Below are 12145 nucleotides of genomic sequence, written 5' to 3'. Positions count from 1 at the left end.
CATGATATGCAAATCATGGCAATATTTTTCCATGTTGTCATTCTGCTTTAAAATGACACTGGGGCTTCCCTGTGTTTTTTCTGTCATGGTAGGAGACACACAAATTGCTCTTAAGAAAATGAAACAACGACAAAGCAAATTAAAGTCACAAATCCATTTGCGTCATCCCACAGGGGTCAAAAATGAATAATCTCTCTAACACGGGTATGTTGGTCAACCTAAACATCCAGAAATGTGTGACTCTTCATCATGACCTTATGTTGTACATAATGGTATCACCAAAACAAATTAGGTCATTTTCCTTTGAGCATGGAGTGAAAAATGGTCATGTGGTCCACTGAGCAAAACTCTTTTCACATTTCCTCTAATTCTGAATTCTAATGTAGTGGTTCCAGTTAAAAGCAACACCTTCTTGCAACACCAATTACAGAAAATAAAAACAAAACAGATGATAATTTTCTGTCCGGAAACAAAGGAGGGTGAGCGAAGGGGCTCTGATCTCTTCTTTGACAAGGATGACTTGGGGGAGCATTTTAAGATAAAATGCTATTAGCTTAACTTTCAGACAGATTGCCATGAAAATGTGTGCATATACTTGGAATCAATATAGAATACATGTTTTAGAAGTTTTGAATGTCAATTTTTCTTTGTTTTCTAGATGTCTGAAAGAAACGAAGGAAGGCAATAATACAAAGAAAATAGTTTGGGGTAGATGCATGGACCTCCAAAACGTTTGGCTATCATTTAAGAGATCATTGCCGTTGCTATTTAAGGCATAACAATGGCTTTATAACTGTGAAACAATGTTTCTCTAACTCTAGCAAAGTAGTTATTTTAACAAAAAATGTATTATCTTTCCTGAAATGCAATTCTGTCATTCTGTCATTGTATCTAAACCCAACCAAACTTTAATCCCACTGTTTACCATACAATCGCATGAGGGATAAATGATGCTAGTCTGCTAACAGCGGAATATTCAGAAAATAGTCCTAGAGGAAAAGGCCAGACAGATGTTGTGATGTGAAGCATTTGTTCATCTTTTAACACCGGCTCAAGAAGTTTCCTTTTCTTTTCTTTTGAAAATAACTCAGGACTTTGGCTTTATAGAAGCATGTTATGATTGCTAATGTTACTGTTTTTAATTGTTTAAGCTTCACAGTATCAAATCAAAAAGGAAATCTGTTATTTTTTTTTTACAATGAACTTTCAGCTTACTCCATTAAAAACACTGAATTTGAATATGATAATATTATGATTTGTTTCCATACATTTTAGTTGCGCATATATTTATTTTTGCAAAATGCATTTGAAGTAAACTTCCTTTGTCTTTTCTCCTTCCTATTAAACAGACCAGTGTGAGATGAGGTACTGTATGCAGTTTGGGTAAAGTCTTGAAGCCTGACGTGAGCAGTTCAAGTTTTTTTTTTTACTTGCACATAGTAATTACTATACTTCCTACAGTCATTGAACATGCCATGTGACGCAAGGGAAGTAGGTGTGTGTGGGTCTGTGCGCAAACGGAGTGCAGTCTGAAGCATTATTAAGGCTCTGGCCAGCCAATGGGGTGGCGCCCGTTAATCCCTGCTCGGTTAAAACCCCGGGCGAGTCCAGAGGAGGCTCTAATGTGCACAGACAGTCAGTGGAGACAGAGAGCGACGCAGGCGCAGGAAGTTTTGTTCTGGGAATGTGCGATGTTCTAAAAGAGTTAACACATTTTGGAGCTTTCTGAAAGTTTTTCCACAAGAACAGACAGAGAGTGAGAGAGGGAGACGCACTGGGAGCTTTTCACACCCACTGTCGCCCTAACATCACCGGCTCTTCCTCGTGTGAGGAGAATTGCTTCAAGTTGTTCTAACAGTGCAACAACACTTTCTCTGGACGTCCCGTTGCCTCCGGTCGTCATGTCCTCCGGTGATGTCTCGGAGCAGAGTCGGCGGGTGAGCGTGCTGTCATGGGATCAGGTTCGGCGTTTGGACTCCATCCTTGGAGAGAGCGTACCGATCCACGGCCGAGGAAACTTCCCCACGCTGTCCGTGCAGCCCCGGCAGATCGTTCAGGTGAGACCCCTCTCACTAGCTCTCTCATAGTCGTTTTGCTATCTAATAAAACGCACTGAAGCAGAAGTGACAGAGAAGAGGGAAAAGTACATCTTCTCTTAGTTTCATGTATCCCCATATCGCCCTATTCTCAACAAACAGAGAGAAAAAGGAAAGAAATTAATAAAAAACTGTTATTTACAACTGTTACCCTTGAAAAAGAGGTTTTTAATCTCAATGGGATTTTCCTGGTTAAATAAAGGTTAATAAAATAATAATAAATAAATTATTTTGATTAATTTGACACAAGGTGTGTTACCTTTTTGGGTGAAAAGCAATTTTAATGCTCTGCATATATAAAGATATTCCGCCACTGTAGCTCACAACTGTGTCATATGCCATCTTGGTAATAAAGTTTTTAGTAATTATAAAATAGCAGTTTACAGTAGTCTGCTGACAGTGGGTGAGTGCAGTATATTTATTTTGCAGTGACTGTGGAGTCAATGAGATTTCACTTGCTCCAAAGGTACACAGTAACATAACTTCTAAACAAGCTAATCAACATCAGGCCTACATATTAATAATATTCTGTTTGCTCCACATTCTGCTGTTTTTCTGCAGTAATTAGGATTTGTGGCTTTAAAAGATACTCGATCACTTACTCTCAGACACATTAGTGGAGATGATCTGACACTGTGACTGCAGTTTTCCACTAGCTCACTAGTGCTTCTCCTCCGCAAGTCCCTTTTTCACAGTTTCTGTGAGATAATGACCACACCACAGTATATTTACTAGAATTGGAACATGTGGGGATTTGCGTGGGCTGCAGTTTTTCCGGACATTAATAGCCTGTAATCCTGGTTCATACGTTGCTTGATTGATTAATATTTTCTACAGTGTTCATATGGGGGAGGGAAGACCCTTACACACACACACACACACACACACACACACTTCAAAGACCCCTATAATCAAAGAAGCCTACCAGTGTAATCTCTCCCCTGTAATGCCTTTTTTCCATTATATAGTCCTCTAGTCATAGGGGACCTTAACCCTTTTTTCTTACTGCATTCTTTTTGTGGAACTTTCGGATTAAATTCTTAAGAAAATTTCTTATCCAGAATATTCTTTATCTATTGTGTTTGAGTGCTGAGACATTGACATACTCAATACTGCTTAACCCAAAACACCAGTAAAGTTTTTTTTTTAACTTGCTAAAACTATAGACTGTATGTAAAAGATGGATGTAGCAATTGTGACATCACTCATTGATGTCACAATTCTGAAAACATGAAGCTCATCTACAAACACCGTGCCTCCGTCCAGCTAAACTCTGAGCACTATTCCACTGTCAGTTTTGCAAATCTCTGAATGCAGTTTGCATGAATTTGCACACATTGTTGACAGAGGAACACTGGCTTACAAAATGCAACACGCTGAGTCCCAGTTAATTCAGTTCGATTCAGTTCAATTTTATGTATGTATTTTACGTATGTGCAAGCGCTTTGGTGACAGTGGCAAGGTCAAACTCCCTACTAACAGGAAGAAACCTCTGGCAGAAACAGGCTCAGAGAGAGGCAACCATCTTTCGAAACTGGTTGGGGTGAGTGGATGAAGACAGTGATCAATAATAACTAATAAATAATACAAAGAGGTGTATAAACACATAGTGAGTGGAAAAGGTGACTAAAGAAGAAACTGTGCAGTTGACACAATTCGATCATGTGTCATTGTGTGAAAGAGGCTTCAAGTGACGTATACAGGTGTTTTATAGAAGAAGAGGCAGAGCGAGAGGCGGAGGAGGCAGCGGAAAGCAATTCTAAAAATTCTCTTGTAAGTTCAGTTGACATAAATATGTCAACAGTGTGTATTGTTTTGTTTCGTGGAAGAAATAAGTTTTGATAAGATGGTTTTGAGTGGTGTGTTTCATTTTACACTAGATGTGTAGTTTGTGTTTTGAGTTTTGAGAAGTGGAGCCACGGTTTCTGGAAATGTGTTTAAGAAAATCTGGGAAAGGACTTAATGTAGCAGTGGGAGGTGGCGTCATAACGTCTTTGAACCAACACATAGCTGCTATTGCTGCTGTTAATAAAATAAAAACTAATTGAGCAGATTAGGATTTCAAGTAAGAACAAAATTATTTAAATGTGTAGTTAAGAAGTCACACACATCCAGCTCAAATCTCTACGAAGGAGTTCAAAAAGTATGGACGAACCTGGCAAATGCTATGGCAGCTTAGCTGATCTTATCCACTGTGAGTGTGAGGTCTATCATATTTTTGGCCAAATGTGAAATGTTAAGATGTCTGCTGGTAGAAGCTATAAAGTTGGCTAACAGCTTCACTGTTTGATCTGTCACTCGCAGATGAAACAGCTCATTTACAGAAATATATCAATTGAGTGCAACAGTAAATCCCTGAAACCACCTTCTCTGTGGCAGCCGAACCTGTCAGGATCAACCTTTCTGGTGGAAACCATGAAGGCACTGCATCTATAAGTGTAGACTGATTTGAAATTGTGTTCTGTATGACCATGCAGATATCGTGACAAAAAAAAAGCGACACAACACTCCCTGTTGAAAGACTTAATGTCTGCAAGTTGATTTTTTTACCATGTGGCCCTGAATGGAAACCAGTGGCAGTGTGGTTGGAGGGGGAGAAAGTTTTGTGATTTAAGCCACTATCAAATGGTTGACAGTAATGTGGGGTGTTTCACGGTAAATAGGCTGCAACATTCAAAACCACTAGTTTGCCACTTTTTCAACCTTCCCACCAGACAAACTCATCCCCCTAAGTGATTTTGTAGCCACACTAGTATTTTGTTCTGTCATACTGGGCGAAGTAACTGATGGATCACAGTCCCAAAGGGTCACAGGACAATCTCTTAACAGTGTATTTGTCTAATATCCACATTAAAATAACATCTGTTTGTGGTCTGGTTGTGAGTGAACCCTGGGAGCAGTGAAGGAAAACTTTTGCCATTAATCACACTTTTGTGAACGTTGACAGCTCAAAGCCAGATCCTGTGATATCCCTCTCAGCAGACTAAACCTACACACACCCAGTGTACTACATACCGAGGAGCATCATATCACATGATGAAAAACGCAGATTACGGGACGCATGCATCATAGATACGTAAATTGTTGAATGGGTTCATACGTGGAGGCAGAGGTATGGGTTCTTATTTTTCATGAAACCTTGAAACATTACTCCACTCTCCAGACAGTAGCGAATGGCCTGGGTTTGAAGCAGAATATGAGGATGGGATTAGTGCCTGTAATAACAGTGGGCTTGAGGGTTGGGCATGACAAAGTGTTACTGTGGTAAATGGAGAGCAGTCGCCTGAGCCGCTGATGCCCTTGCCAGACTGTAAACCAACTCCTCAGTAGGCTATTGTTGGGACCGAGCAACATGAAGACACCACATGCTCCCAGTTCTCGTAGAGGAGGTAACCTGGGAACATTCATTTCTAGGCTGAATGTTTTTTTTAGTGTTGATGGTATCTCTTTGGCTGGGCTTTCCATTCATGAGTTGGAGTTTCTGTCTGCTCATTTTAATTTCAAATTGAAAGTTTGCAAACTAAAACTTCCCATCGTTTCTTTTGTGGACAGGGCAATAGCTATATCTGGAACACACAAGGTGTAGATTTTATTTTTACATTTTAAAACCCATACATTAAAAATCTTTAAGGGTACTCTCTGTCATTACTCACTGCAAACTTTATAATAAATTGTTCATCACCTAATGCCTTTTTCTAGGTTGTATTTGTAAATATGATTCATTCTCAGTGAATTACCTGGTACAGTAAAGGTTACATCAAACCATCTTGTGGTACAAATTAAAATTTTATAGAGTGAATCTATCTTTTGAAACATATAGTTCATTTACTCTGGTCTGAATCAGCTGTGTTTGTAAACTTGTAGCTTTTTCCTGTAGTTTGGCTTCTTTTGACACGAGAAAACTACAAGTTAACCAAAATGTGTGAATACAAACCACAGGAAGAAGTCAGTGAGTTCTGGATTAGCTGATAACATGGTTATGGTTCCATTCATGGCCAACAGGGTTAGTTGCTACAGCTAGTGTACTCTACTGCATCCCAGAAAGCAAACTCAGGTGTATGCTGCTCAGACTTGGTAGCTAGGTTGGATCGAGGTTGGATCAAGTTATCACGTTATCTAAAAAAAAAAAAAAAACACTCCGGAGTTCAAAGACCAAAGTTTCTTGGTATTATTGTTTTGGTTTGCTTGATTTTAGAGTTAAAATACAAATACACAGGCTACTTTTAAGTATAACTATATTTAAAGCAGCAAAAATAATTACAATGCTATAGGCAAAGATAACTTGTTATAAAATGCAGTTGGCAAAAAACAAACAAAGTGTTAAACATAATGAAATTTAAAAAATTAAAGAGCTGCGGGTGTATAAGTTTTAATTACCAGTTTTTCCACCTCAAGTTTTCATACTGAACAGTTTACATGCTTACACCTAAACTATTACGATTCTGTTCCAGTGCTGTATCCGAGTCTTTTAATTTGTGATTTTATATGAGGTAAGTCAGATGCTTGTGGGGTTAGTAAGACTGGTTTTTACTAATAAATCCACATACACTAGAGTGGTTCTCACCAGTTTAATCTTACAGGGTTGGCACAGACATCTAATACAGCAAAAGTCCCCCCAAATTGGTCCCTTGGATATATTCCTATCAAATAAAGTTTGAGTGGACTGAGACATTAAAACTTAAGTGAATCCTTGAAACTGAATCCTTCTTTGAAAACTTTTATCACAGAGCATCACGTTTCAGCACACAACCCATTCTTGTCTAAGAGCACCAGTGAAATGAGCACCCATGCATAAGAAATTTGAGGAAGCATTTCAAGTCAGAAGTAAAACCATCATCAGCATCCCCCGCTGTCTGCCAAGCTACTGTACTACTGACTGGCTGGGTTAGTCTTGGAGTGGATTTGAAGGTCAGGGACTCATAACTCCTCATTTGATGTCGCCATTTACTTGGCACGGGGATAATCTGTCTCACTGCCCAGAGCTCTCACTGGCGTCCAGGGGACTATGTGCTGGCAACTGGCTGGGTCATTTCAAACAGCTATAATAAAAACACACTTTGTCCACAGCTTAAATGAAATAGTCAAGGAAACTATTAAGATGCCAGAAGGAAAGTGGAAAGACTGTCGCCAAGGCGTTGTCAACACCAGACAGTCTGGTGTGTTTGCAATTCTTTTTGTAATGTGTTTTTACATCACTGTAAGTGTTAGGCTCTCATCAGGTGCTGGTGAGTCATTTGGGAAATGTACCATCCTGTTTTATGAGTGGTAAAGGATGCATTCTGTGGGGCTAGCACAGCTGTACTTCCCCGTACACTACTTTTGGGACTCCCAAACAAACACATTATAGTGGGCTGATAACTCAAACCAACTGTTTAAGTGTGAGGTCAGTGAAAATACTTTCTGTGGGTTTCCCTTGGATAGGTTAAAAAAATCTCTGCAGTCTTGTCCATTGGACTGAAATCCTGCATAATTTCTCTCTGCAAAAATATTCTCTCTACCTTTTCTCATTAGATTTTGGAGTAATGGGGTTTCTTTAGTTCATTTAATAGCACAATATACTATATATATTTGGCTGCTTTTGAAGTGTTTGCTTGTTGTTTCGTTTAGGTAACAGAAAACTAGAAAGTATACTGGATTTGTGGTCAAACTAATTGAATTACTAGAAATATGTTGCTTTTTTCAGAATCTGTAGTTTAAAAGGTTTTAACAAACTACCATTCAGTTGTCAGGACATGTAGCATTTCATTGTCAGTGTATTAAGCACAGTGCATGATACTGTATGTTAGATTGCTTTGGTATAATCATTACATATTTAGTGGCTCCATAGTATAGTAGTTTATACATTTAAGTAATAAGCAAAAGATTCCTGGTTTGATTCTGGGACGAAACACAAATCCTCCAGTGTTGGGTTAGAAAGTCATCTGGTGTAAAAATCAAGCATCCAAAACTACTGGCTGTGGTAATTGCTTGTGAATGAGGCAGTAACTGAAATTAGCTTTCTTTTTAAATAATTTTATTTAGTTTGTTTAATATAAGTAAACAAGTTTATGAAAACACCAATTTGGGGTTTTAGGTGGAGTAGTAACAAGTTTACTCATCCAGTTCTTCTTGTGTGATCTATCTCTAGCTAATGTGCTGATTACCAGATGTGGTCATTAAACAATTAACAACTTAACCTAATTCACTTGGAATTAGGTGGAACAAACAACAAAATGCATGTGGAAATCTGAGTTTTAGAAATCTTTGAGGATTATTAAATTCACTCTGGGTTGGATAAGACTGTGTGTAGCTAGTTAAGGGTTTTAAAGTGTTTTGTCTCTCTGATCGACTAATTTATAGTTCTAGTGAAAATAGTAGCTAGGAATAAAAAACAAAACCAACGACTTTTTGATGTGTCAGAATCATTTTTTTTATTTGTTCCCTGAATGACCAAATATGGGAGAAAAGTTTAATAAAACCAAAAATGACATATTCTGATATATTCTAATATTCTTGTCCAGGGTTAGAGTTCAGCTTAAGGCTTAGAGTAATATTTTAGCATTCAGTATGTGTGCCCTGTATTTTTTGCAGGTTAAATGTAGCATTATGGTTATACTCTCTTTCAGTATATAGGATTACCTGACTGGATAGGCATTGCTTGTCTCTACGCATTCAGTGAAGAGACATCACACCGTTGAACAGTAACATCAGATTCCCATAACATAGTGAGAGCATTTTAATGAATTGTGAACAGCTGTGCTTTGGATTTCTTCAGACTTGGCCTTGTTAGTTGCCCCCCCCCCGAGTGAGATTTGAGTGATGTAACAGACAGGAAGCACAAAGATCTTAACTGTCTGTAGTTCTGTAATTTCCCCAAGAACCACGGCAGTACATCTGTACAGTGTGTTCCGATAACCTTATGAACGCCTTTCTCAATTTGGTCCACATTCATAAGTTTAAAAGTTCACAGCTCAAAAGTTCCTTTTATGAGTCACTTACACCCGTCGAGCACAGACATGCCGCATCTTTTCCATATCTTATCTCTGTGGAGCAGCTTTTTGAGATAAAAAAAAAAAAGTTACAGTCAGCTGCTCCCTGAAGCGTAATTTATGGTGCCACAAATGTCTGTCCGCGTACACGGTTCTAGTTGCACAGTGAGCGGAGAAGGGTTTTTAGATGTGCTCCTATTTTGTTCTCCAAATTCCTAACAGTGCATCGCTGGATGTGCATGACCTATGTGCCTGTTGAAGATACATTAGTTGACAGGTGGGTTGGAATAGGGTTAGGGGTCACAGCGGAGTTCACCAGGAATGGGAAAACCATGAAAAAAAACGTTGGTTTTACTCGGTTTCAATTCTTGTTACTTTTGTAACTCTGCTTGTGTCTGCAGCTGGCTGATAGACTAACAACACCCCAAGCAAGAGTAGCCCACACACCGGTTGTGGCATATATTTTGTTCACTGCCTCCATCACCAAAAAAGCTCTCTATGGGTAGACGGACCGTCCTCAGACTGCCTGAGGACTGTAAATGTGTTACCCCTGCTGAACCATAAATCCTGCTTTATTCACTAGAGGTCACCACAGTGAGTAGCTCCACGTATTTGATTTGGCAGATTTTTACACCAGATAAACTTTCTAACACAGCCCCTCAGGGGACTGGTATCTCGTCCCGGGACTGAATCTGGGATCTTTCACTTGTTAAGTGGAATTTATGGTGCAGTGGGGGAAAAGCATTCGCAGTCACCTGGCAATCTGGCTTCGGCCCGTCTACTTATAGAGAGCTCTGTTGCCAGAGGGAGGTTTGTGGGTGCTCTTGCTTATGCTGTCGCTGGTCTGTCACTTTATAATGTAAATGGAGGTCATCTCTTTGAGTGAGAGACTACACCAATAAGTAGTCACTTAAGTGCCAGTTGCTCTTTAAAAAAGCTGCAGCGTTTCGTTCACTCCAGAGATGTGTTCTTCATGTAAGCCCTAAACAATAATAAAACACAGCAACTACTTTATTATGCAAGGAAAGATTAAAAAAATATATACTTAAACTTAATCAAACTCAATTACAAATTTATGCTTTATTGTGCGTTTTACTTTCACAATAAACCTAATAAAGTGTTTAGTCTCTCATTTTGTGTCTTTTCTCTGGGTCTTTACTTTCAGGTGGTCAGGGCTCGACTGGAGGAGCATGGCGTGACGGTACGTGATGTTAAGCTGAATGGTTCAGCAGCCAGCCACGTACTTCATGAGGACAACGGCCTTGGCTACAAAGACCTGGACCTGATCTTTGGCTTGAGTTTGACTGATGATAAAACCTTCCGGCTGGTGAAGGACGTGGTGCTGGACTGCCTGGTGGACTTCTTGCCCGAAGGGGTATGCAGAGACCGAATCACAGCCCTTGCCCTAAAGGAGGCGTATGTTCAGAAGCTGGTGAAAGTTTGCAACGAGACCGATCGCTGGAGCCTCATCTCACTTTCCAACAACACTGGCAAAAACGTGGAACTGAAGTTTGTGGACACGCTGAGAAGGCAGTTCGAGTTCAGCGTCGACTCCTTCCAGATTACTCTGGACTCATTGCTGCTGTTCGACCGCTGCTCGGAAACAGCCATGTCCGAGACCTTCCACCCTACAGTCCAGGGAGAGAGTATGTATGGAGACTTTGAGGAAGCTCTGGATCACCTCCGCTCCAAGACCATCGCCACCCGCAGTCCAGAAGAGATCCGGGGCGGCGGCCTGCTCAAGTACTGCCACCTGCTGGTGCGCGGTTTCCATCCATCTTCCGCGACTCAGATGAAACAGATGCAGCGCTACATGTGCTCGCGCTTCTTCATCGACTTCCCCGACATAAACGAGCAGCAGAGAAAGCTGGAGGGATATCTGCAGAACCACTTTGCGGGCATGGAGGACAAGCGCTATGAGTATCTGGTGACTCTGAGACAAGTGGTGGATGAAAGCACTGTGTGTCTGATGGGACACGAGCGCCGGCAAACGCTGGCTCTTATTTCTGCCCTGGCGTTGCGTGTAATGGCCGAACAGAATGCCATCCCCGCTCTGTCCAACATCACCTGCTACTACCAGCCTGCTCCATACGTCAGAGACGTCAACTTCAGCAATTACTACGTGGCGCAAGTTCAGTCACCCATGGCTACGTGCAGTAACTCTTATCAAACATGGCTGCCTTGCAGCTGAGCAGTGTCTTTTATCACTGTGTGGAAAGTTGATGTTTCCTTTTCTTTTTTGAACCTTTACTTTACTCTGTAGAAGACAATCCATTCTTCTCAGTGTGAAGCTATTTACCTGGTCTGTGAGCTGTACATCTTAAGTTTCTGGCTCTGCTGCCTTCACGGAATAGGTCTTTGTTTTGTTAGATGAACTTGCGCCTCAAAACAGTAAAATTATATTTTCAATGTGTGCCTGTGATTTGTTTTGAATTTTTAAAGGATAATTTGGTAGGGAAAGTGAAGATCGTAAGGAAAGGAGGGAGGCAAATGACATGTACAAAGGTTTGGCCAGACAGGAAGGAATCTAACTGCCAACTTATTGCTCAGGGCATTTTCATCTAAAAACTTTTGTGCCCTAAACATTCAATTAATAGGTCACACAGCTATTAGCAACTACACAAAGTTTAATTTGTTATTGACCCAGCGCATAAAAGAATCTTCTGTCTTGCTGTCTGATCGTCTGCATATTTACACTACAGCCCAATTCACTACCTTATTGTTCTGTTTACATATGTTTCCTGTTGTGTTGAATGATTCTCACTAATGTCATTTTATTAAACGATTTTTTTTTAAACAAGTGATGATAAGAAAGCCAGTCACACAAATTTACATATGCTCAAGCATCTAAACCTGCTGCAAGTGGAAAATGTTAGCAAATCGACTGAATTGCGTTAGAAATGCGACAGCTGAAGACGTAAAACAAGTTTCAGTAATGTATAGTTATAACAGCGATGGAGCTCTTGAAGCTAGAACATGATGGATGCTGATGCATTGGGATTTTAGGGTGTCGTGCGCTTGGTATCCCTGTAACAATGTAGCTTTGTTATTTTGACCCCCAACTTTGTTGTTTTGCCAACT

The 12145-nt window shown here is 40.1% G+C and overlaps 1 protein-coding gene across 1 annotated transcript; it reads left to right on the top strand.

Moving 5' to 3' along the window:
• The first annotated feature begins 1645 nt into the window (after window positions 1-1645).
• Window positions 1646-11312, top strand: tent5bb (terminal nucleotidyltransferase 5Bb). The gene is made up of 2 exons (XM_006795251.3): window positions 1646-2057; window positions 10230-11312. Exons 1-2 carry the CDS (start codon window positions 1902-1904, stop codon window positions 11253-11255), a joined length of 1182 nt encoding a protein of 393 aa, XP_006795314.1. The 5' UTR covers window positions 1646-1901; the 3' UTR covers window positions 11256-11312.
• Window positions 11313-12145: the final 833 nt, after the last annotated feature.

The sequence above is a fragment of the Neolamprologus brichardi genome, chromosome 22 (assembly GCF_056152115.1).
Source record: "Neolamprologus brichardi isolate AB-2024 chromosome 22, ASM5615211v1, whole genome shotgun sequence".
NCBI classification, from domain to species: Eukaryota; Metazoa; Chordata; class Actinopteri; order Cichliformes; family Cichlidae; genus Neolamprologus; species Neolamprologus brichardi.
The sequence above is the reverse complement of the archived record's forward strand: the minus strand, read 5'-3'. Positions and strand labels throughout refer to the sequence as shown.